This window comes from Crocodylus porosus, unplaced genomic scaffold (assembly GCF_001723895.1).
Source record: "Crocodylus porosus isolate Cpor-Errol unplaced genomic scaffold, CroPor_comp1, whole genome shotgun sequence".
In the NCBI taxonomy this organism is placed as follows: Eukaryota; Metazoa; Chordata; order Crocodylia; family Crocodylidae; genus Crocodylus; species Crocodylus porosus.
In genome coordinates, this window is record NW_017728931.1 from 49,902,949 (window position 1) to 49,928,093 (window position 25,145).

At 50.5% G+C, this 25,145-nt stretch overlaps 1 protein-coding gene across 3 annotated transcripts; it reads left to right on the forward strand.

The window, feature by feature from the left end:
- The first annotated feature begins 1,176 nt into the window (after positions 1–1,176).
- On the forward strand, positions 1,177–19,334 carry MCM5 (minichromosome maintenance complex component 5). 3 transcript variants are annotated; one of them, XM_019544818.1, is made up of 17 exons: positions 1,177–1,255; positions 1,455–1,635; positions 3,105–3,231; positions 3,364–3,492; positions 5,026–5,198; positions 7,473–7,628; positions 9,540–9,706; positions 11,426–11,597; positions 11,779–11,890; positions 12,773–12,916; positions 13,317–13,382; positions 14,729–14,905; positions 15,421–15,533; positions 16,451–16,579; positions 17,384–17,526; positions 18,226–18,353; positions 18,895–19,334. In XM_019544818.1, exons 2-17 carry the CDS (start codon positions 1,469–1,471, stop codon positions 18,994–18,996), a joined length of 2,205 nt encoding a protein of 734 aa, XP_019400363.1. In that variant the 5' UTR covers positions 1,177–1,255; positions 1,455–1,468; the 3' UTR covers positions 18,997–19,334. The 3 variants fall into 3 exon arrangements, with proteins under 3 accessions (XP_019400363.1, XP_019400364.1, XP_019400365.1); XM_019544819.1 differs by lacking the exon at positions 1,177–1,255 and adding an exon at positions 1,256–1,279; XM_019544820.1 differs by lacking the exons at positions 1,177–1,255; positions 18,226–18,353; positions 18,895–19,334 and adding an exon at positions 18,053–18,146 and having other exon boundaries at positions 1,393–1,635.
- The last annotated feature ends 5,811 nt before the right edge of the window (positions 19,335–25,145 follow it).

Consider the following 25,145-nt stretch of genomic DNA (forward strand, 5'->3'; position numbering starts at 1 on the left):
CCCAGAAAGGAGACAACATCTTTTCTATGGTGATCCTCATGTTACAGACAGAAGGCTTAACCCAAAGCCCCATGAATTAGGCAAGGTCAGGCTGAGCACTAACATCTCAGATTTTGAATTAGTCCCATGCAGAAGCTGAATGACCTTCTAAGCTCTCACGTCAAAACGATGCTGCAACCACTTGGGACTCAGGAGTTGCTGGCTTCCAGGGGAGACATTTAGCCAGTCGGACAGTGACACTTTGAGTCATAGAATATGAGGGTAGGAAGGGACCTCGGGGGGTAGGTAGTCCAACCCCCTGCTCACAGCAGGACCAGCCCCAACTAGATCATCCCAGCCAAGGCTTTGTCCAGCCGGGTCTTAACAACCTCCAAGGATGGAGAGCCCACCACCTCTCTGGGTAACCTGCTCCAGTGCCTTACTACCCGCCTGGAGAGAGAGGTTTTCCTACCAGCTAACCTAAACCTCCCTTGCTGCAACTTAAGACTCCTTCTGAGGGTTTATTTAACTCCTCATTTTGTCTTGTAGGTTACATACCCAAGTTGGCAACAAAAATAAATAAATAAATAAATAATAATAATAATAATATAGTTTGGGGATGAAAGGGGCCTGAAAGGGAGATGTGGAGGGGAGGTGGGGCTGAGCCGGAGCCTGCTTGTCTGGCATGCCCCCAGCTCAGGGGTTTCTTTTTTGGTGTGACCCCACTCATTGCTGAGGAGGCAGGTCTGAGTAACTTAACTGTGATGTGTAAGAATGGGCCATAGTGGCCCAGTACGGACTGGGGAGTCCCCAGCAAGGAGTAGGTAAGACAGCCACACCCGCCAGTCACAAACTGCCTCTCTGGGCACTGCCACAGAGCTCGTTGCCTCTCTCCTTCTCCCCCCCAGCCCCGGCCAAAATAGTTCCGTCCAGGCGATTGCCTCCCTCCTCCCCCCATATGCCCATTCAGAATGGTTTCGTCCAGCCGCCATCTTGAGCCCATGTTCTCCCCCTCCCACTCGAACCTTTCGCGCCAAACTGCTCCAGGCCCCAGCTAAGGGAGGGAAGAGGGGCGGGACCTCGCCGTCTCCACCAATCCGCTCTCACCACCATGGCAACCCAGCCGTGCGCTTCTCGCGCGGAAAGGGATGGAAGGAACCTGGCTGGGCCAATCAGAGAGGGCGGGCGAGTTTCTGGCCAATAGGGGCTTGGGCCGTAGAACGTCCAATTGTGACGTCTCTTCGGTTTTGCCGCGAAAACTCGGTGCTCGCCGCGGTTCGGTTCCTGGAGGCAAGCGGAGGTGCGGGCGGACGCCGCTTCGGGGGGGCTGGTCCGGGATAGGGGCCCCGTCCTCCTTAACCCGGGACAGCGGGGCTGCTAGCGGGGCTGCTTGCGGGGCCCGGCGCGGAGGGGGGCGGAGGGCAGGCACCGCGGGATGCCAGGCTAATGGTCCCCTCTCTCCGCCCGGCTCTCAGGAGCAGCCTCCACCATGTCCGGCTTCGACGACCCCGGCATCTACTACAGCGACAGCTTTGGGGGCGACCCGGCGGCGGACGAGGGGCAGGTCCGCAAGTCCCAGCTCCAGAAGCGCTTCAAGGAGTTCCTGCGGCAGTACCGCGTGGGCACTGACCGCACCGGCTTCACCTTCAAGTACAGGTGCGGGCGGCCCCCACCTCCTCCGGCCCGTTCGCGCTCTGCCGCTCTTTGCTTTTGTCCTGCTGCGCGCTCGCATGGGCCACGGCTAGCGTTTCGGGAGCCCTCTCGTCCACCCCTTCTAAAAAGCTTCTTCGCAGGAGACCGAATACTTTTATCACTCTTGGGACCCAGGCGGAAGCTGAAGCCTGGAGAGGCCCAGCACTTTGCCAGGAACCAGGTGTGGAGCTAGTGGCAGAGCCAGAGATAGAGCCCGGCTCTTCCCCTGTGGTTCCGCTTCCCCCCTTGGGACGCTCCTTACAGACCTGGGACCCATGCTCCTGTGCCTTTAGTTGTCCCATGCGATCAATTGCCTCTAGTGGCCTTCCTGATTAAGGGAGGCTTACAGTTGCCTTGTGGGCCTTGGGCCACATTTCCCTTGGCATAGCAAATAAACCTGGCTGGTACCCCATCCTCTGGGTTATGCTGTTTCCCGAGGGCCCGCCCTACAAAATCAGGTCTAGATCTGAATGCCATGTTTCAGACCTGTTCAATTCTGTCTCTAGTATAAATCAGTCGTGGGCTTCCAGCCCAAGCCTTTTGGGATCTGCGAACCGGCAGTCCCAGAGCAGCGGCCGCATGCGGAGTGGTGACACAGGATTGTGGATGGTGGTGGCAGCTGCCACGTGCAAGCTTCCCCCTCTGCTGCTCTGGGACCGACCGCTGCTACTCTCTGATGGAGAGGAGTTTTAAAAAGTGCCGGATTTAAAATTCTGGATTTTTGCTATCCAGGTTTATGAGGTTATACTGTAGTTCATACCTAAACTGCCTGGCTGTGGTCCATGTGATGCTGGTACACATTAATGTTAAACTCTGATAACCACTGTGGCCCCAGCTGCCCCTTGTCCAGTGCCATTTGTGCATATTGAAAAAGTATTAACATGGATGTTACCTCTGTCCAGCAGTTTCCATTCCTTTTGCTTCCAACATAGAGGGCTCGTTACTTTTCCTGCCATAAAAGACTACCTGTAGAGCAGGGATGTCAAACTTATCCGGCCCCGCAGGCCACATGAGTGGCACAGACCTACACACAGGCCAGAAAGGCCCATGGGTCCCCCTTCCCTTCCCTTTCCCCAGCATACTGGTCCAGCAGCTGTTCCACACAGTCTGGTTCCTAGGCTGTGCATGCTCGAAATCCCAGAGCAGCCAGAAGAGGCACCGTGTGCAATGGAGGCCACTGGGTCCAGATCAGCGGCCACACTTCATGCAGTGCCTCTCCCAGCAGCTTCAGGACTACATGTTTGACACCCTTGCTTTAGAGCATTTTGCATCTGCTTTCTACATAGCTGGAGGGCCACTTTGAATACTTTGTGTGTGATAGTTTCTCTTCTGTTACAGTTCCCTAGCTCTGGGCTTGCTGAGTTGCAGGCCTTTAAGAAAATTTTCTTGGTGCTTTTTTGCCTGCAAATCCTTACTCCTACCTCATCTTGCAGGGATGAGCTCAAACGACATTACAACCTGGGTCAGTACTGGATTGAGGTGGAGATGGAAGACCTGGCCAGCTTTGATGAGGACCTGGCAGACTACCTGTATAAGCAGCCTGCAGAGTACCTACAGCTGGTAAGGATGGGGAATACCATGGAAGGGAGCACACCAATGACTGTTTTATGTAGAGCTAAGAGCTGGTGTGCCACGAGCCATTTAGCTAACCAGAGTGGTGAGTCAGTATAAGCTGTACTATTTCTTAAACAGCTGGAAGAAGCAGCAAAAGAAGTGGCCGATGAGGTCACCCGTCCTCGTCCATCAGGGGAGGAGACCCTCCAAGACATCCAGGTCATGCTGAAGTCAGATGCCCATGCTGCCAATATCCGTAGCCTGAAGGTGAGTTAAATCCACCCACTATGGTGAGGTGGGTAGAAGACTAAGGACAGAACTTGTCCAAAGCATGTGTGTGCTGAGAGAGCTGTTAGTTCTTGCTGGCCTAATCAAGGTTAAGTTCATCTCTGTCCATCCAGGCAGAACTGCACCAGATGTGACTGCAAGTTGCGACTTACTATGATTGATGGGACTTGTTAGTGTTAGGGTTACCCCAAGAGTGGTTTTTGTGCTGCTTTTACTATATTGCTGTGAAACCTATCTAGCTAAAGCAGTACAACCCCTTCATGTGAACAGAATTAACCCACCAGAAAGTTGCTTACAGTGGTATAGTTTATTCCTCTAACTTTAATGAGTTTTATCAATGCATAAACATCATTACACAATTATAGTTGCATGCTTGCTAGAGGTTGCACTAGTACAGTGGTGCTCAGTCTTTTTGGCTGGTGGGCTGGGTGGGCAGTGCCTGCTTCTTTCCTGGGCTGGATCCAGCCAGTGGTCCTGATACAGTGTCCAGCACAGTTGCAGCAGGGTTCCATCCAGCTGTGCCTCAATTTGGCCCTGTGGGAAGAGAAGGGGACTTAACCCAGTCCCATAGGGGGAGGAGGAGGGAGTGGGGGAGGGGGAGTGGTCCAGCCCTGATCCAACTATGGGGCAAAGGGGTGTGATTCAGGCCATTGTGCAGACCTTAATGTTTGGGAACTTGGCAGTGGAGAAGGGTGGCGGTCTTTGTTGCCACTGCTCCCCTACTGCCAAATTTCCTGACCTGTAAAGAGCACTGCAGGCCAGAGGTTGAGCACCCCTGCACGAGTGTGACTTTCAGTAAAGTATTGCACCCCTAACTTAAGTAGTTAAATAATACAAAGAGTGCATATACACCAGCTCTAAGTAGCTCTGGTGACAGAGGAGCATCAATTGATGGTATTCTAATGCAGGCACTCATTTGTTGGAGATAATTATATGTCTTTCTTCATCACTGTCTTTATCAGTGCAGTGTCTGGTACAGTAGGAAGAGACTGGGCTATCGCTTGAAAGCTTCTCTTTTAAGATGCAGTTCAGTTACTTTTTTGGTGTATGGTTGGGCAAAGCCACCTGTCTCTTTTGCACAGTGAAAATGGCTGCTTCCCTGAGATGTAGGCCACAGCTTTGAGCCCTAGTATATTAAAAATGGGGTGGGAGAGGGAAGGCAGGGCACTGTAGAGCACAATTGTTAGAATGACACTTGTGGTGTACGCTGAGGTCCAGCTATCTTAACTTTCCTTTGTAAATGGAACCTCAGAGAGAACCACTCTGAATGGTGTCCTCTTATTAAAAGCAGCAGGTAGTTCTGAGTTACTGCCTCTTGTGGGTATGGGAAGGCAGCATCCCTCAGCTCCCTGAAATGAGTAGCTGTCTCCGTATTGCCCATACAGCAACCTGCCTATAATCCTTGACTCCTCACATGTCAAGTCTGCAGCTCGTTCCTCTTCCTCACTGTGCTGGGGTGGGGTTTCCTTCCCAGACATTTCTCACCTTCCTCTCCCTGTCTTTCTGCTTCAGTCTGACCAGATGTCCCGTCTGGTGAAGATTCCTGGGATCATAATAGCATCAACTCCCGTGAGAGCCAAGGCCACCAAGATTTCCATCCAGTGCCGCAGTTGCCATAACACCATCAACAGCATCACCGTGCGGCCTGGGCTAGAAGGCTATGCCCTGCCCAGAAAGTGCAATACGTAAGGACTGGAGGGAGGCAAGGAGTGCGTGGGGGATCCTTTCTGGAGTACAGGAGGAGAGGAGAAGGAGGGGACTTGTTAGAAACCCAGTGGTCCACCCTCCACCTATCTTTGAGTTTCCCTGGGTAGCAATGAATGCTTCATGAATAATGCACTGTGCTGGGGTCTAATGAGACCCCAGTCTTGATCACAGAAGAACTGCCATCATGTAGGGGGTCTGAGGACTCTGACTAACCCAGCTGATTTATAAACCGGAGCTGAATGCGTGGGTTGAAACAAAAGTGTAATTGCTAGAGTTACATACCTTCTCTGACAATCACCTAATTTCATTTGCCTTTTACCTATCATGCTATCCATGATTTCCATTCCATCAATGCTGGTGACTCTGCTTCTTCTCTCAAGCCTCGCCTCATTGCCTTATGTGTGTTGATCTTCTCTGTTTCTTTTCTTCTGTCTTTCTGTCCCTGGGGTCCACCCTACTAGCCCCCAGGCCCATCTCACTCCAGCCTCCCTTTCCTACACTCCCTACCTGCACTGTAAAGGGGAAGTCCTCGGCAGACTTCCTGGTAGAAATCCTATGACTAGAAAGACTTAGTGCACTACATACATGTGTTCTCTGTTTCAGGTCTGCCATCTGCTTGGTGTAAGCAGCTCGATTTTGTCCAGTGTAATTGAATCTTACACCACAAACCCAGCCACTTGTTCACCACCTAGGCTCATTCCTATCTCCAGGTCTCTCCACAGGATCTTACCAGTTCTTTCCAAAGGCAAACTGGCAAAATACTTGTGTTCCCTGTTTGTCTGTGCTACCTGATGTGTCTTGGCTTATATGTAGCCTGTAAGATCTTTGGGACAGGGGCCCGCCTCTTTGGTCTGTGTTCGTACACTGTCTTGCCTAGCAGGGTCCTCACCCATGACTAGGGTATTGAGGTGCTTTGGTGATATAGTAGCCACCTTAAAGAATAGTCATTACTCTTGTTCAGCCTTAAAATGGGACATTTGCCCACAGGCTTTCTTCCTTCAGCAAGTCAATGTCTCAGAAAGCTTTCTTGCTTGTTTCACATGTGGTATCAGGAACTCTGTGTCACCCAGCCAAGAGCCTGGCATGGCCCAATGTTTAAAGTAAAATAGACCATCTTTGTGAGCACTTGTAGTTTAAAAGGACAAGACATCTAAATTTAGGTGTGTCAGAGGACCAAGAAAGTGGTGCTAGGACTGCCAGTATTTCTGATCACTTTGACTCCAGACCCCTTTTGTTGCTTGCAGGTTGTATAAGAGAATGTAAATAAAATTCATGGTTAAATAACTTAACTAATAAATTACCTTCCCCTGTCTCCCATCAGTGCAGGATTTTTCCTTTACAGTGTGTCATATTGCAATACCCTTTCTCATTCTAATATCTCACTTGTATTTTCCCTTAAGAAAAAGACAGACTGTTTTCTTGAAGTATGAAGAGCACCTTCTCTCATATGTGTTGTAGCCTCGTACACTTCTGTCTCTGCTTAACTATTGTTTAACCAGATTAAACATATGTAGGCTTCTTTGGCAAGCTTTCCCGTATCAGCCCCCTTCAGGTAGAAATCATTGCGTTGGAAGGAACCTTAAGTGTCAGCAAGTCCAGACTCATGGCATCTCTTTCTCGGACTTCTATTATGTTTCTCTTTCTCCTTCCCTTGATCTCTGGCTTATGCTGCAGACTCTTTGGGGAACAGACCCTCTCACTACCTGTACATGTGCTGCTTATACAATGCGGCACTGGTCTCTGTGGGCATGTCTACACAAGATGCTATGTCACTGCACGTAGTGTCGGCAGGCGCTAACCATGATGCTGCTACTACTGCGCAGTAGCGTCAGAAATGGCTCATGCACTGCCAGGACTGCACAGTACCAACTGCACAGTCAGGGGCATGAATAGACATGCCCTGTGGGGCCTATAGGCACTTCTGCGATACAGATAGGGGCTTCCATGTGCCCTTCTTGCCACTAGATCAGACTTGGTCTCACAGCATGTTGACATCTTCAGTTACAAATCTGCTTGCTTTTGGAAGTCACAATTAAGAGACCCTTTTAGAAAGGGGTATAGGACCCTGAGTTATACATTGCTGCTTGCCTAGCTAAGATTAATTAAGCTGGAATAAACGAGAACAGATTCCTTAGTCAATACACGTTGCATGCAGCAAAGCTAAAGACCACTTGCTGGCGGTGTCCCCTGAGTTCTAATGACTCTTAACTAGCTTCTGGGACTGATTTCCTTAACTGTCTCCCTCTGCTCAGGGAACAAGCAGGCCGCCCGAGGTGTCCCCTGGATCCATACTTCATCATGCCAGATAAATGCAAGTGCGTGGACTTCCAGGTCCTGAAGCTCCAGGAATCTCCCGATGCTGTGCCTCATGGGGAGATGCCCAGGCACATGCAGCTCTATTGTGACAGGTAATCCTGCAGCCCATCTCCCTCTCCTTTCTCAAGGGTCATTTCAGGGAGGGGCAGTAGAAAATGTGGCCATCATAGAAGATGGGTTTAGTACCCAGCTTCTGGAGAGGGGACAGGGATTTGGGATCTTTTATTGATCCATATTTGTATAGCTACCTTGCAGAGGCACCTTGAGGTGTGTTCTTGTCGCAGGCACCGTGCGGGGGGTGCGACCATGGCTGCAGGCACACAAGCCCCTGTAATGGGTGGCTGCTGGGCTTTGGGCCCACCTGCACCTCCAAGCCAGCCCAGGCAGTCGTGGGCATAAAAGACTCATCCTGTGCAGCTAGTCCAGCTGCCAGGGTGCTCACCCACAGCTGCAGCAGCGTTGCTTCCACACCATAGCCCAGCCAGCTGCTGCCCATGCGTGCCATGCAGAGCCAGGCTGTCATGGAGTCCCAGCTGGCTGGGAAGAGCCCTGACCCCACGGCCTGGCCCAGCCCAGCCCAGGCTGGCCCCACTATCTGCCCTCCTCACCTGGGGTTGAGTGGGGCCAGCTGCAGACACTGCCGAGGGTGGGTGCAGAAAGGCTGGGCTGACCGCAAGGGCATGCCCCTTCCCAGCTGGCTGCGGCTCCATGACAGTCCAGCCTGGCCTGGGTGCAGGGAGCTGGAAGAAATCTGGGCACGCAGCTCCCACAGCCACAGCCAGCTAAAAAGAACCTGCTCCTGTGGCCCAGCCCAAACATCCACCCTCATCAGTGCCTGTGGGCTGGCCTGGTTTAACTCTGCAGTCCCAGTTGAGGTGGGCAGATGGCGGGGCCACGGCAGCTGGCTTTGGTCACATCCCTCATCACGCGAGTGGCCAGTAGAGCAGAAAGCCAGGCAGACCCTGGCTGGGGTCCCTGGATCTGTGCCTGAGATGGAAGATTAATCCCTCTCCCTGCCCCCCTTCACCTGAGGCTGCTGGGCTTCTGCCACTGTGCGCACCCCAGGAGGGCACAGAGGGGGCATGCACCCCCAGATCTGCACACAGGGCAAGGGTGGGCTGCTGCTGCAGGCTGGGGCTAGGGAGTGCCAGGCTGTTCCCAACAGGGGCTGAGCCATGCTCCAATCAGGGTCGGCAGCAGCAGTGCTGGAGGGGTGGTCTGGGTGTGCTAGAGCCACCCCAAAATTCACCATAGACCTGAGCACAGCCCAGCCCAGCCCTCCACCAGGAAGAGCTTGGCACCACCCTGGCCCCAGCCCATAGCAGTAGCCTTCCCTGCCCCGTGCACAGATCTGGAAGCACGCGCCCCCTTCCGTGCCCTCCCAGTGTGCGCGCAGCGTAAGGAGCCGCCTTCCCTCCTGTATTCTGTCTTGGCTGTGCAGCACCTGCCCCTGTCCCAGCGCCAGCCCCACTCCTTCTCTCACCGTGGGGACCTTGATCTATACCCCTGCATGCCCCTTCCCTCCCTTCCCCCACAACAGACTTACCAGCCAGTCTGTCCACACTGCTGGGCTGCATATCGGAATCGGATTGGTATTATCCAATATGGCTTGTTAAAAATCGGCTGTCAGTATCAGCCCAAAAAATCTCTATCAGTGTATCCCTACTATTCACTTGCAAATTGGTTCAGTCTGAATAGGTTAGACTAACTTGCAACGACTGAATCAATTCAGGCTCAGGCTTTTTGAATGTGTGTACTTAGCCCTAGTGACAAGGTACTGTAATAGTGCTTCCTGCATGCTTCAGACACCAGTTATAAGTCATAAGTTTATGAAACCAGTTGTAGATTGTACGAAATCATTGTCACTTTGTGACGGTCTTTAACATGTTCTATATCCAGGCCTTTATTTTGGTTGGGCAGGGAGAAAAAGAGATGAAGGGGATGCTCCCAGCATTTTATTACATAAAAATCACCTTCCTTTGCCCTCCTGTTTTTCCTCTAAGGTATCTGTGTGACAGAGTTGTCCCTGGGAACAAAGTTACCATCATGGGTATTTACTCTATCAAGAAATCTGGCCAGACCAAGAACAAAGGCAGAGACAACGTGGGTGTGGGGATCCGAAATGCTTATATCCGTGTGGTGGGGATCCAGATTGACACTGATGGCTCAGGTAAAAACTTGCTTTGGCCCTCCCTGGTTCACAGTTTAGCAAGGTATTAGGAGACTATTGTGAGCAAAATTCACCTGGGATCTCCAGCTAAAACTACTTTTCTGACCAACCACAGTATGCATGTATCCATACAGTTCTTGTAATAAATATCACAGGCTAGGCTGGATGGAAGAGAGAACCTTAGTGGCAGGTGCTCCATGTGTGCAGTTCTGGGTGGCTTGTGCTCTATTACAGCATTTCTCAACCTGTGGGTCGTAAAAATATTTCAAAGGGTTGCGAGCAAGTGGCAAAAAAATGCAAGAAAGCACAGGTTTCACCGTGCTGGCTGACAGCGTTCCCCTTACAGGCTGCGCAGCCTCAGCACTCTCCATGGAGAAGAGGGCTTGGTTGCCCGTCTGTGCAGATGCTGCCTCACTCCCGCTGGCTGTGCAGAGATCAGCTTGGGCAGGCAGCTCATTGCAGAACCCTGACTCTCGCTCCCCGGCTAGCTACAGTTAGCACTCGGTAATGCCCAACCCAGGTTTTGCCGCAGGGGCCCGCTCACTCCCTTCCCCTGGCAGCAGCAGCAGCAGCAGCTCTGGTTCTGTGACAGCAGGGCCCGGCCCATGCCACTAGCCACTTTGTGCTACTAGCTGAGGCCCTGAGTGTGTCTCCGGCAGCCTAGAGCAATGAGTCCCAGCCAGGGACACCCTTGGGTGTTAGGGGATAAATGAGCAGATCAACTAAGTCAAAAAGCACAGGCTCTGGCTTCTCCCAGCCTGGGTAGTCTGCTATCCCCAGAGCTGGGCCCCTCTGCAAGCAGTTAGGTGCTGGCATCTGTAGTTATGGAGCCCTGTAGCCTCAAGTCCAGTGAGGAAGACATGGGAGTCCAGAAGGGTTGAGGACCACAAGCCATTTGCCTGGTGAGGCTGAAGTCAGAGTTGTCCTTGCCTTGTTAGTCTGAAGTCAAGCTGAAGGCAGCATGGATTTGCACCTCAGATATACGCACTTTGCCTGGTTTATAAGGCACAAATTTTCTCTCTCTCTCTCTCTCTCTCTCTCTCTCTCGATTATATATATATATCGAGAGAGAGAGATATCTGTCTATCTATATATGTGGCGGAGCAGGGGACTGTGGCTCGGGCTGGCAGGGCCAAGGGCATGTGGGTTGGGACAAGACGGTGATCTTTGCAAATGGATCCTGGTATGAAAAAGGTTGAACTACTGCTCTATTAAGTAGGGAACTGCTAAAATCCATCAGAGTACATAAAGGTGCCCTCATTTTTTGTTCAGCTGTCAGTTCTTCCCCTCACCCCCAAAAGCATGACTTCCTAGGCAAGAACCTCTCTTTGTCCCTCCAGCATGAGCCATCTTCCCACATTAGACGCAGAGCTCCTTTCTCTTTCTTCTCACTTTGGTCACATTTTTCAGAGGCCATTTGCCATCAGCTGGGCCAGCGCTGTTGTCTCTTTATTTTGAAACAGAGCAAAGGCATGCAGTTTCCTCATTCAGAGGAGCACACTCAGCTGCTTGTGACAAATTTTTTTCCCTCTTGTGTCTAGTTAATTAATGCTCCTTTTCCTTGTGACCTTGCTTATAGTCCTATTAAAGTATCATGGCTAAAGATCCAGACACTGTGAGGGAATTGCGTTTTGGAGAAGGATGAAGCAGCCATTCAGGTGTAGTCTGTTTGTTTCGTAATGACACTTCATTCAGTTTTTTCTTCATCACGTCTGTTAGGCCATACTTTCGCTGGCTCTGTGACTCCCCAAGAAGAGGAGGAACTTCGCCGACTTGCCTCCATGCCCAACATCTATGAGACTGTTGCCAAGAGCATTGCACCCTCTATTTATGGCAGCACTGACATCAAGAAAGCAATTGCCTGCTTGCTGTTTGGAGGCTCCCGCAAGAGGTCAGGGGAACATATTGGGCAGGGCACAGTGGGGCAGAAGTAGATAGAAGGGTATTTGAGGCACACAACCCTTTTAGGGGTTTTATGGCTCCAAACAGCTGTATGTTTCCTGTTGGCAATTTTGTTTTATTTGTGCGCTGCCAGAACAAGAGCTGATTTCCCTCTCTTGTCTTCTTTGCAGGCTCCCAGATGGGTTAACCCGCCGGGGGGACATTAACTTGCTGATGTTGGGAGACCCTGGCACAGCCAAGTCCCAGCTGTTGAAGTTTGTAGAGAGGTGTTCACCCATTGGGGTAAGTGTCATGGGTGACTGGAGTTCCTTTTTGATACTGATTGCATGTTGAAACAGCTCACTTTTTCTCATGTGGCACTGAGAACAGGAACCAACTGGAAATACTGGAGATGGTTCATGGTGCAGAACAAAAACCATCTTGAACCTCCACACCAGTACCTGGTATGTGGGGTGGAGTTGGTGGATATGCAGACTTTTTCTGCTAAGCAAGAGAGACTTGTACGGAGTAGGCAAATCTGAGAACAACCCATGGGACATTCTTGCTGGGTCATTCTTCAGAGCATAGCTGTCATTTTGTCAGAATGTTTCACTGAAAGTCTGAAGTCCTGAACTTCTTTCTATCCTAAGGTATTGTTCAAGCTGTGTTGAGCTGCATGTAACAAACTGAATTAGCAGAGAAGCTAGAAGGTTAGGTGCAGTAGCTTAGACTGCAGTTGTCAGGCACTGAGCTCTAAACAGAGACCAAGCATGAAATTGTTTTCATCCATGTTTGTCTATAGTCTCCACTAGCACGACACCTGAGCACCTTGCATCCTCAGAGTAAAACAAACACCCTACTGCAGCCTGCTAAAACAAGCAGATACACTATGCTCTAGATTTAATGCACTCTCTGCCTACAAGCTGCCATCTAGTGCTTTGCAAATACTTAGCCCGAAGCCTAGTTGCACAAAAGTACCTTGCTCTGAAGAATGTCAGTCCCTGGCTTCGGTGTAATCTGAGGAAGCAGTAGCCATGGAGCTCCCAGTAGACTATGGCTGATGCTGTGCTGAACTGTGGATGCCGAGCTCTGCCTCAAGGCAGCAACCTGATGCTGTGGTTCTTTTATTCCCTTGTTGAGACGCACAGGATCAAGGATGCCTTCTCTTTTTGTGCCTCCCTTCAGGTATACACCTCTGGGAAAGGCAGCAGTGCAGCTGGCTTGACAGCCTCAGTGATCCGAGACCCCTCTTCCCGGAGCTTCTTTATGGAGGGAGGAGCCATGGTCCTGGCAGATGGGGGAGTGGTGTGCATCGATGAGTTTGACAAGGTAGAGACACAGCATGCAGAAGTTTCATAATGTTGACTTGGAGGAGGAAAGGAAGGGAAGGTTGACTGCCATATTGTTCTGCTGTGGCAAGGAAAGGAATAATGCCAGAAGGCAATGGGGGAAGGGGTAATCTTTTCTTTTGGATGGAGGCCTATCTACTGGAGGGACAGGGCATCAAAAGGGGTGCCAGGGAATGCGCTTCTGGGATAACTTTTGAGTCTTTCTTTTATTTTTAATGTACTCAAAATTAGTATCCTGGAGGAAGAAGGGAGTGTTGGATGCACATGGCTGTGTGTGATCCGAGACTTTCTTGGCATTTAATCCCAATTCTGTTGTGAGGTTAAGTCGCATGAAAGGTGTACCATTCTACCTTTTTTTTCCTTCCCCAAACTTTACCAAGATGCGGGAGGATGACAGAGTGGCCATCCATGAGGCTATGGAGCAACAGACCATCTCCATTGCCAAGGTGAGCTGCTAGCTGGGATAGGAAGTGGAAGAGGTGAAAAGAGCTGAGTCCCTCCACAAGCAGGGTGACCAGCTCTGCAGTTGTGGGCCCTTGCCAGAAGGTGGCCATCCCTCAGAAAGTAGCTGGGTTCCCTGCTCATGTTTAGGCATGGGTGGGTTACTGGCTGGTCTGATCCGAGATCAAGCTTTGCTCTCTGACAGTGTTTTGATCCTACTAATCTTGAGACTTACATTCAGACTGTCATACAAATGCACACTGGCCATCTTCCTTTGCCTCCCCTCAGCTCTGTTACCATTAGCAGGTCTATGCTCTGCTTCTTCCTCCCCACCCCTGTTCCTCCTTCTGCTCTAAACCTTGATTCTGTTGTTCAGATCATTTTTCTTCTCCATGTTGCATAATCTCCAGGCTGCATCTATTCTCTTTCTCTTCATCATTCAGCCCTTTGTCATAGCATTCCTCCTCATCCTGGGCATCTCTGACTCACTGTTTACCTCTTGAGTCCTCACAAAACACCATGATGAACACAGTTCTTCCTGTACTTGCACTACATCTGCCCCTCTTGACTTCCATTGTCTGGCTTGCCCTTGCAAAGTGAATCTAATTTCTGCTCTTCTCCTTTGCTGCCCAGCCTGCCTCAGTTCATCTTTTGGGTTTGTCAAACGTGTGACTGGCTTCCCCTTTTGTATCCTTCAGACCTCTTTCCCTGAGTTCTCTTAAGCCTCAAACATATATTCTTTTCTTGCACTTTCCCCCTGTCTTCTCCTTGTCTCTTCTGAGAACTCACTTTTCCCCAAGAGAAGCCAAGCCGTAAAAAGTAGCTGCAGCTATCCAAATAGTACAAGACACCTGGACGAAGCAGTACCCGCTGCCTGGCCATCGTGTGCTGCTTGGTTCTCATTCCCTAACCTGCAGGTAGTTGGCTTACATGGTAGACACTTCAGGGCAGGAGATTTGTCTCTACCTGCTCATATAGCACCTACTGCTCTGAGGGCACTGTATATTAATTATGGCTCAAGCTTTGGGTAACCTTGGTCAAGGAAAGCTCCATGAGGCTTATGTAACTGAATAATCCCTCCCTCATGTTGTTAACCTTGGAAACTTTTTCCAATATTGAACCTGCTTAGCCAGTTGGAAAACATATGGCCTTATTTAAAGGCTGGCGTCTGTAAGGGTGAAAGTAGGAATCCTATGAACCAACCTAGGCCCTTGCCTGTAGGGTAGAGGAGATGGTGAAATGTCCTTCCCCTGCCCTATCATCCATCCCAGGAAGCTGCTGGTAACCCCAGTATCTTCTGCTAACAGCATGGTGGTTGTGTTGATTTAAGCTCTTGGTTCTGCCCCCTCAGGCTGGTATTACTACCACTTTGAATTCTCGCTGCTCAGTACTCGCAGCTGCCAACTCGGTCTTTGGACGCTGGGATGAGACTAAAGGGGAGGAAAACATCGACTTCATGCCCACCATCCTGTCCCGGTTCGACATGATCTTCATTGTCAAGGATGAGCACAATGAGGAGAGAGACATGGTGAGGGCCAGAACTGGTCTTTCTCAGTGGAGGGAGGTGGAGGGACAAGAAGACCAGCAGGCTGACCACCTAGGAGTTTCCCAACTGAACATGTGACAAGGACAGGGGGGAAGGCAAGGGTCTGCCTTCCTGCCTGGTGTGCCTGGTGTCAAGCAGTTATTTGACCCAAGATGCCTCAGTCTCTGACTTCTAAGCTGGGACCTGTTGCCCTGCTTTAGCAAGCCAAGCACCACATAGTATAGCCCAAGAGCTGGGGAGAGGAAAAGTAGTTGAATTATGTCTTCCAGGGTCTGCCAAAGGTGTCTTCTGTGGTGCCTAGTTCTGCCCACAGAGATGCTGCTGCTTCCTGCCATAAAAGTGGTAGGACCCAAAGACTTGAGGTGGAGGTTGAGAATAGCAGTGCCCATGTGCTGCCCTGACTGGCTTGTTCTGCCTTACCCTGGGGTGAATGTCTGAATCATACCGTGAGTGAGACAGTTTTCATTGTTCAACCATCTCGGCTACTCTGCTCCTAGATACTGGCCAAGCACGTGATGTCACTACACGTGAGTGCCCTGACACAGACCCAGGCTGTGGAGGGTGAAATTGACCTGAACAAGCTGAAGAAGTTCATCTCTTACTGTCGCACGTAAGTGTGTGGTAGCTTTGCGATGCTGCGTCAGAGCAGCAGAACTGTTGGCAGGTTACACAGCATGACCTGCTTGGTGGTGCCATGCTAATGTGCTTTCAGTTGGGACTTCGGGTTGCTCCCAGCATTTCTGGACCCTGGTCCCTTCATTTGACTTCACTGATCTTGGCCTCAGGCTGACCCAGTTCTGTAATGGGGCTGGCAGAATTCCAGCTCTCCAGTAAGCCCTCAGCACACCAGGTCGCTGACTGGGGATCACAACCCCAAGCAGAGGTGCAGCAGTGGGGAAGTGGAATTGTGAACCTATTTTAAGCTTTCCAGCCCCATAGTTACTCCATGAATAATGATACAGGGATTTACCACATATCACAGCTGCTCTGCAGTAACTGCTGCTGTGCCTGCAGTTGCCCCTAAAATAGGTGAAAGCTATACTGGGGCAACTAAGCTCTTTTTCACTTGGGTGTAAGCTGCTCTGGTGTAGTTCTCACGCAGGGACAGTTACCACAGAGCAGCTGAGGTTCAGCAAATCCCACTCATTGTTAGGTGTGCATATGTGAGCATCAGTAACTGCATGTTGGGGTTGCACCGTATTATCTGACTAAAAGTGGGGTCACAATGGGGAAATGCCTGGCTACCACTGCCCTAAAAAGATCAGTCCTTTTCTAGCCTGTGATCCCAGTGATAAATGGTCACCCCTAATCTCTGTTTGAAATTGTCACCCAAATGAAGCTTTATTTTTTTTTCCCCAGTGGAGTTGAGATTAAACTAGGCTGGATTTTCACATATCTGTTCTGGTTTGCTGTGGAAGAGGGGGAGCCCCCCCCCCAGCACCGTCTTACACTGTGGGCAGGGGGCTAACCTGGTGCTTTGGCCCCAGAACTCGCTGGTTCATAGAGCTTGCCCTTTCCTTCTCACAGGAAATGCGGCCCTCGGCTATCAGCAGAGGCTGCTGAGAAACTGAAAAACCGCTATGTCCTGATGCGCACTGGTGCCCGGCAGTATGAGCGAGAGAGTGAACGCCGATCCAGTATCCCCATTACAGTCCGGTGAGGGCAAAGTCTACCTGGGTTCAGGGTGGGAAGCAAAAGGAATGTGAATCCCAGGAGCTTTGAATAATGCTGCAAAAGGAAAATGGCTTTTGTCCCAGTGCCATACAATCACCTGGAGGATGGAGGAGGCTCAGACTGATGTCCAGGCCTGCACTGAGTTAAACCCTGCTAAAGCCACCTGAGCTCAGTCTTCTAAGAGCTTAACTCCAGTAGACAGCAGCTTCTCTCCTTTGTTCCCACCTCTGCCAACCTGACTGTCCTTAAGGTTATTTTTTCCAGCCTAAGGGTCATGCAATTGATGTCCTTTTATTTACCACCACGAAGAGCTTTACAGGGAACAGCCCCAACTATGTATTCGTCAGTGATTCAGAGATGGTCTAGACTGCAGTTTGGACCCTATTCTCTGGCAAGCAGAGAAGGCTGCCTCTGGTTAGAATTGCTTTTCCTATTCTATCCCTAGTATATAATGGTGGTCTGAACTATCACTGTGTCTGCTTAATGCTAGCTTTGCTCCACTATCCAGTGCTTGGGAAGATCTTGGAGACACTAGGAGTCAGCAGTGACAGGCCTGGGCTCTGGAAGCTCTTGTATAATGGTAGCATTCCCTTTTGTAGGGGTGAGTGTGTGGGGGATGTGATGCCCTCTTCCTGAAAGGATCACTGACCACCCTAGCACTGCTTCAGGGATGCCTGCAGTGAGCACTTTGTGGCTTGAAGAATTCCCTGACTGATGAACAGAAGCGCAAGCGAGTAGAGGACCCACAATAACCTCATTTAAAGGGTTTCTCTCTTTGGGCGGCAGGCAGCTGGAGGCCATTGTGCGGATTGCAGAGTCCCTCGGCAAGATGAAGCTGCAGCCTTTTGCCACCGAGGCAGACATTGAAGAAGCCTTGCGGCTCTTCCAAGTGTCCACTCTTGATGCGGCCATGTCGGGCAGCCTGTCAGGTGAGGCAGACCAGGAATGGGTGCAACCTCCATTCTCACACAGAGGCTTCTGTGGTGAGGTCTTCTGGGAAAACAAACAAATGCCACCTCTCCAGTATGGTGCTGTGTGGGAGGAGAGGGGGGAGGCCTGATGGTGACCCTAACCCCTCTCTCCTGACAGTGCTGGGTGGCCATGAATGCTCTTCAGGAGACGCAGGATGATGCGTCTGGCAGCCAGGGCTCCTCATTTATTTTGAGGCATGCCTAGTTGCATGGTCATAGTCCAGAGGAAGGGTTAGGCAGTGACAAATGCACTTATGTAATTGGGGAGGGAGCTTAGACTCAAGTGCCCTGGAAAAGGAAATGGCAAAGCCTGGATGTTATCTAGCTTGGAAAAGTAAGTCCAGGATGGTGGATTGTAAAGGCCAGATTCCCCAGTGAAGCCTGGATTTGTGTAACTTTTCCTTTTGAGCATGCTGTTACTGTTGAAAGTACTGTTTGTTACCTATTAGGATTTGCAGAGGGGTCTGACTCTCTTTTTTTAAAGCTGTAATGATGAGGCTTTAACTTGAATGTGGAAGTAGAGCTCAGTAACTATTGAAGTTTTCTCACCTGTGGGATTGTACTCTGCCTCTTTCATTTGGTGTGGGTGGGGCTGGCCTGGAGGTCACATGGAGAGTAAAATTTTCAAGGATCTCATCGAGTGCCTTTTTTCCATAGGAGCGGAGGGTTTCACAACCCAAGAAGACCAAGAGTTGCTGTCCCGAATTGAAAAACAGCTCAAGCGCCGCTTTGCCATTGGCTCTCAGGTGTCAGAACACAGTATAGTCCAGGATTTTGTGAAACAGGTGGGTCCACTGGACAGGGACTCTCCTTGGGGCAGTCCAAAGGGCTATGAGAACAAGTGGCTGACTGCAAGACTACTTAAGAGTGTGCAACTTAAGAGTGTGCAGGCTCCTTTTCTGAAATGTGAATAGGGCCCTTCTGATGCTTGTGTGAAACCAGAGGCAGGGTCGGGTTGGCATTCTGGGAAAGAGGGGAGTAGGTATTCTCCACTCTTGAATACTGTATGTGGTGCTTCTTGATGGGTCTTAGGAACCCAGAATACCTGAACACAGGTCTGGGTCCTCCTGTACCTTCCATTCCAACCAGAAAAGTCAGAATTACAATAGGATGAACTGAGAAGATTTTCTCCTGTACTACAAGACCCCTTCTCAGTGGCAGGTGCACATCCAGCAGTCTTACATGACTTTTAACGTGAAGATTTTTCACTGGATTATGATGAGCTTTCCTGGCTCAGCTGCCATAGCAGCTGGCTGTGATAGGGAAGCATTGCATGAACTCAGCAGGTTCAGAGGGCTGTGTCATTCTCCTCTACCATTCTTCCAGAAATACCCTGAGCATGCCATCTACAAGGTGCTGCAGCTCATGATGCGCCGTGGCGAGATCCAGCACCGCCTGCAACGCAAAGTCCTCTATCGCATCAAGTAACTTCGCTTCCCTACCTTCTTGCTCCTGGCTGAAACCATCCTAAGGGAATCCATGCTGGTGGCTGCTGCTATTGCTGAGGATGCTTCTATCAGAGCTCGAGCAAGGCCTTCTAGAAAAAACTAATGACCCTGCTGTGTATTAACCTCCTGTTCATGGAGGGAACTTCCAGTTTGGGGGTTAAACAGGAGGGATCCTCCCTTTTTTTTTACTAGAGTTCATGGCAGGAAAAGACCATACTTTGCATTTCAGATGCTCTAGTAAATATCTTCTTGATGTTTCCTAGGCTATCAGAAGGCTTTCAGTTTGTATAAAATAAAATATATGGTGGTACTGCTGGATGTAGTGGAGTTGCAGATGGAGAGGGAAGTTTCTCTCAGGTCCCCTTAGTGCAGGGGTGGGCAAAGTATGACCCGCGGGGCAGATCCAGCCTGCCAGGCCATTCTGTCTAGCCTGCAGGACCTCTAAACATTTTAGAAAATTTTAATTTTTATCTGCCCCTGGCTGCCTGTCAAAGATGACAGATGCCAGGGGCAACAGGACCCAGGGGTAGCCAGTGGCTGAGCAGCAAAACCCATCCAGCTGCATCTGCCCTCAGACCCTCCTCCCCTCCTGCCCCCTGCCCCCAACTGGAAGCCTTTGCGACTTCTGGCCTGGTGACCGTAGAGCTGTTCCCCACCTCCTGCCCAAGTGGAAAGGCAGATCAGGGGAAACTGCTGCAAACCACGTGGTGTTTGCTGGGCAAGGCTGCAACCAGAGGAGGAAGTTACAGTGGCATGGAGAGCGGCGGGTGAGGTGTGAAAAGTGACTGGCAGGCATGTGGGAGGCAAAGCAGGGAAATGGTGGGGGAGTGGCAGCAGCAGAGGGGCCATGGAAAGCAGCAGCAGAGGGGAGAGTGGCACCAGTGGCTGGCGGGTGTATGGGAGGGAAAGCAGGGAAATGGCGGCTGGGGCACTGGAAGTGGCAGCAGGGGGAGGTGTAGTGGTGGCTGGCAGGCATGTGGGAGGGAAAGCAGGGAGAAGGCAAGGGAGTGGTGGTGGTAGGCAGGAGCACAAAGGCTGTGCTGGTACCCTAGGGCCAGCAGGAACCCAGGGTGGGGTGGCAAAAGCGTGGAGCCTGGATGCGGGGTCTGCCTGGCTACATCGTGTGAGGCTTGTATGCAGTCCACGAGAGCCACACGCGATGCAACTGGCGGCCTGGCCCAGTCTCTCTCTCCCCCCCCCACCCACCATAACCCCACAATACCCATACCCCCCCCACACACACATACCTCTAGATACACTTCGCAAACACGTAAATCAGTACAGATATACTTTTAAATCAAAATTAAAGTAAGTTATAGTAGATGTTTCATGTTTTTGTGTATGGTTTGGGCATTTTTCAGTTTCAATATTGCAGCACCCTCGTTTCCAAAAAGTACTTCTGCAGCAAGGGGTGAGACTTCTGGCGGCAAAGGTCAGGGTTTGGGGGCAGGACTTCTTGTCCCAATATGGCAACTGGCAGTGGGGCAACTGCTAAGGGGTGGGGCTACCACGGGGCCCCTAACAGTTCACCAAAACTCAGTAAGTGGCCCTCCACCCAAAATAATTGCCTGCCGCTGCCTTAGTACCTACAGGATTTTCCCCAATATGGCTGTCTCTTCTGTTCCATATGGCAGTACATTCTTACCTCCCTAGTAGCTCAGCTTAACGCTTCCTTTCTTAAGGTGGGCCTGCTGGTTGGTGCCCTACATATAAAGCTGAGAAGAGGTTTTCCCCAAGGTCTTGATCTTTCCTTTCAGATGCAAACCCTGTTAGTGCAGACATTATCCAGCCTGCATTATTAGGCAGTAAAGCCCAGCATTCTATGGTCTCTCCCACCGCTTTGCAGCAGAAAGGGAGTATGTCACTTCATACAGAGAGCAGTTTTGATCTTCTTTCGGAGACTGAATGTGTACAGTTATCCTGCAAGCATTAGCTCTTACACCAAGGCAAGCATTTTGTTTTCCTGCTGCAGCCTTTGTGTACATAGGGCTTCCTCCCCTCAGTGGCAGGAACTTCCTGCTTTCTCCTTACTCATGAGTGTATCCCATTGGCTTGCTGTTCGGGGTTTTTATGTTTAAGGGCCCAAGGTAGCATGACGACACAAATACAGTGATAGATGTTTGCAGAATGAATCCCCCCTGCCTACAAATCCATCCATACTTTGTGAAACTCCTGAGTGAGGGACTTGAAGTCCTTCATGCTTCAAGCCTTTTCAAAGCAATGAAGCCCATGTGAGTTCAATGGAAGTTAAGCCATGTTTTAGACCGGGTGGCCATCTGCAGCATGGACAGCCTCTGCGTGGCATGTGGAAGATGAGGGAAGGGACAGGCAGCACAGAGCAGGAAGCAGAAACTAGAGCAGCAGACCAGTAAGGGGGATCAGCGTGGCATTTGGGAGGGCATGGGACTTAATTTGTGGCATACCTGCCAAAAAGCTTGCTTCTCACTGTTCTAGAAAGTGATCTGCAGACAAAAAAGAAAAACTCAGGTGAATTATAAAATGACTTCACTAGTAATAAGCAATCAGGACTTGTGGTAGAGGTGATATCTTTTGTTAGACCAATTAGATTTTTGCAAGAAAAAATTAAATTGCAAGCTTTAGGGCACAAACACCCCTCATCAAGCATCAGAGAAAAGATTGTAAAAGTTCTCGGGTAGAAACGAAAGTTTATATTTCACAGGAGAGTTGAAGGTGTGGTAGAATCTCCTGTTTGGAACAGTTCATTTTCTATGCAGATTAGGCTTGGCAAAAAGTTGGAATAGTCTGTTTGCCTCTAAGTTGTTTTGTGGTAAGCAGGATGTAATGCATACTTAGCCAGTAATACATAGTTAATTCCTAATTATGTAATACATAATTCACTAATAATACATACTTAGTCAGTAGGGGGCACTAGACACTCAGCAATAATACTACATTTGCCACAAGCTAGTTATACCTCTGTGTCATAACTAAAGATGTGTGCTCTCTAAGCAATAGGAAAAAGTAAATCAGCTTTGACACCTGCGTAGTTGCTAGTCATAGCCTCTGTGGTGATAAGCCTTGGTACTGCTTGGCTAAGGAAGTGTTCTCCAGTTTTGGGTGGGGAGTGTTTGGAATTTAAGGTCATTGTCCAACCAAATTTAAGGCAGACTGCAGGAAAAAGGCTTCTACAAAGAATCAATGTAAATTGTCTTGAGGAAAGGTTTGCATATGCAGGCAAAAACACAGAGCCGTGTGCTTTGGCCGTGGCATCCTCATGTAGTTGTAGCTACAAAACTCTTCAGTGAAGGATGCTGCGAAGGTGCTTGAGGTAGAAAAGGACTTAAGTGCTGGGAGGCAAACCGGTCTCCTAACTCAGGTGGCCAAACTAGACAGTCTATGTGTGCCCCACGGCAGACTGGGGAGGGAACAGGTAGCACAGTGGCAGATAAAGCAGGAAGCAGAAAGCAAAGCAGCAAATTGGGCAGGGAATACGAGGAAGGAAGTAGAAAATTGGGCTAGGAACACAGTTGGGAGCAGAAAGAGCAGCAGATCAGGCAAGAGAAGGAAATCAGAATAGCACTTGGGGAGGGTGTGGGGCTAATTTGTGGCGCACTTGCCAAAAAGGTTGGTCTCCACTCTCCTGATAGGTAACATGGGATGCTCCCTTGTGGACTTGGGGAAGAAGAGTCTAGTAGTTGGACAGGGTTTCCAAAGTGGAGGTGCCACCACCCTAATGGTTCCTGTTGCATTAAACACCCGCCATGCACCAATCTCCCACTTTTGGTGATCACAGGCTCTTCCTTCTCCACTGTTTGTTCATGCTGGCAGTGACAGCTACAGCAAGTGCTCACAACCGTTTGGCTTCAATGTGTAGACATCCATTGGCAAGCCAAGCTGCTTAGTGAAGGGGAGGTACAAATGCACAAAGGGCAGGCCAGACTCTGCACCAGTGTAGCTGGTCCAGATTGAGTAGCACCATCCTAGAAACCCAGATTGTGTCTATGCTGTCCCTAGGCTTTGTCCTGAGTGTTGTCATGGAGGGTTTCCTACTAGTGTCCTCCTGCTCCAGGTGCACCAAGCCCTGGTGAGGGGGTTATAAAACTGCTGTGGAGCTGTGCTACATGGAAGCCAGTAAGCGTGCCTGAGACAGGGTACCTCAGGCATGTTAGGGCTGGGTGCTTTGTGCTGCTTTAAAGCGACTTTCTTAGCTCTCTGAGATGGGTTTTTTTCAGGGTGTTTCCTTGCCCCCCTTCAATGGCTCAAGTAATGTGGACAATACCTCAAGAGCTGAAGCCAGAGAGGGATTAAGGAAGAGGCTTAGAAACAAGCTGTCTGGCACATCTCGCATGCCATGTGGTATTCTGTATTCCCCCACAGGAGCAGACAAGAGCACTCAACTTAAATGCTTGAGCCGGCACGTGCACTGCTGTGCCCAATTACATGTGCTGTGCCTTGCTGACCTTTCCCAAATGGCAGCCTCGCTCCCTGGTGCTCTGAAGGGGAAAGAGACGCAGCTAATTGGCCTGACCTTCACAAGGAGGCTGCATAAGGGATGCAAGTCCAGAGCCTTTGCACCTCCCTTTCTGGCCCCGCACTGGGGCAAAGGGGAGGTCAGACTGGCTGCACCCTTCTCAAGAGCCCCTAGTTTTGGATGCATTCACCCCCTATAGTTCATGTGAGCGAATTAACTGCAAAGGTACTGCAGGGCCTGAGAGCAAGAGCCCCCACAACACAGTGGGACTGGTGCATGTGTTAAAGAGTGTGTGCATACACGTGTGTAGCATCACGCTTCTCTGAATCACAAGGCAAGGTGCTCCTAGTCTCTGCCAGCTGGAATTGAAGATTCATATAGCCCCTCCTCAGAGCACCCTTAGCCTCATGGCAAGCCATGCTCCTGGGTGTCTCTCAGTGGAGGTGCAGGCAGAGTGCTGCACACTTGCCACAACCATTTAACCACTCAGCAGTCAACAAATAATGTTCAAAGGCAGCAGGAGGAAAGAGCACTCCTCTCTTTTTGGGGTGGAAGGAGTGAGATCAATGGGCTTGAACTGTGCAATCAGCAAGCAGGGAGTGCCGGACAGCGCAGCCCATGCCTGGTGGCATGTTTGGGGCACAGCGGAACTCCTGGCAGTCACCTTCGTGGCTGTACCCATGCCCTCCTGTTCTTGCAGAGAGCCGGGCATTGCTGCAACCTCTGAGCCGTTTGTTTTGGGCCTGGGTGCTTTCAAGTCCCTCCGCTTTCATGACATAGCTTAGACAGCTGGGTTCAGCAGGGATGGAGGTCATGCGACTGGATGTAGGAGTGAGAAAGTGAGATGGGAAGAAGCTAGGTTTGGGACCGTAAATATATAAATACAGGGCATGGGACAGCATAGCTAGAGGGAAAAGATCCCATGGAGTTATCTGGCCAGCACAGCAATGCTGGCTGCTCCTGCAGGAATCTGACGCGTGACACCAAGTGGTTTGCCAGCTATGGGCATTTCTCAGGGGGCTGTGTGAGGGAGGTGAGTCTGCCGTCAACGGGATTATACTCAATGTTTGTGTTAAGCCACGCACGCTTCCCCACTTTGCAAAGGGCACCCAGCCAGAGAAGCTGGAGCAGTTTGAATTTGTTTCCTTGTTTTGTTTCTGCTGAAAGTCCCTGACAGCCAACTGCTGTGGCAACAACCTTACACGATATAGCAAGCAAAGTGAGGATCACAGCCAGCTCACTGTGTGCCTCCTCACCCCTGACATGGTGCTGACAGCATGTGGAAACCCCATCATGCTTCCCCTGGGCCCCAGTGATCCTTGGGGCTAGCAGGCAATGAAGGCAGGGACAGGGCAGGGCCACGTCCATCTAACACCCGAGACGGAGCTCCTTGCCTTTCCCTGACGAAGGAGCACTCTTCCCACAGGGTTCTCCGTCCTCTGGGGTGATATAAGTGGCAGCTCCTTAGAGAGGGGAACTAAAAAGTGGGAACCTGAGGAATCAGTGTCTGGATCAGTGTCCAGCAGCAATTACACTAGAAACTGAGCAGAAAGATAAATGTCCCTCCTTTCTCTAGACCTTATCCAAGGTTCCTGATTTCCACTGGCCTCAGTGAGCTTTGGCTCAGCCTTGTTGGGGAGATCTATTGATTGCTGACTGAGTAGAGAGGCAATGCACTTCTGCTGGGTCCCTCTCCT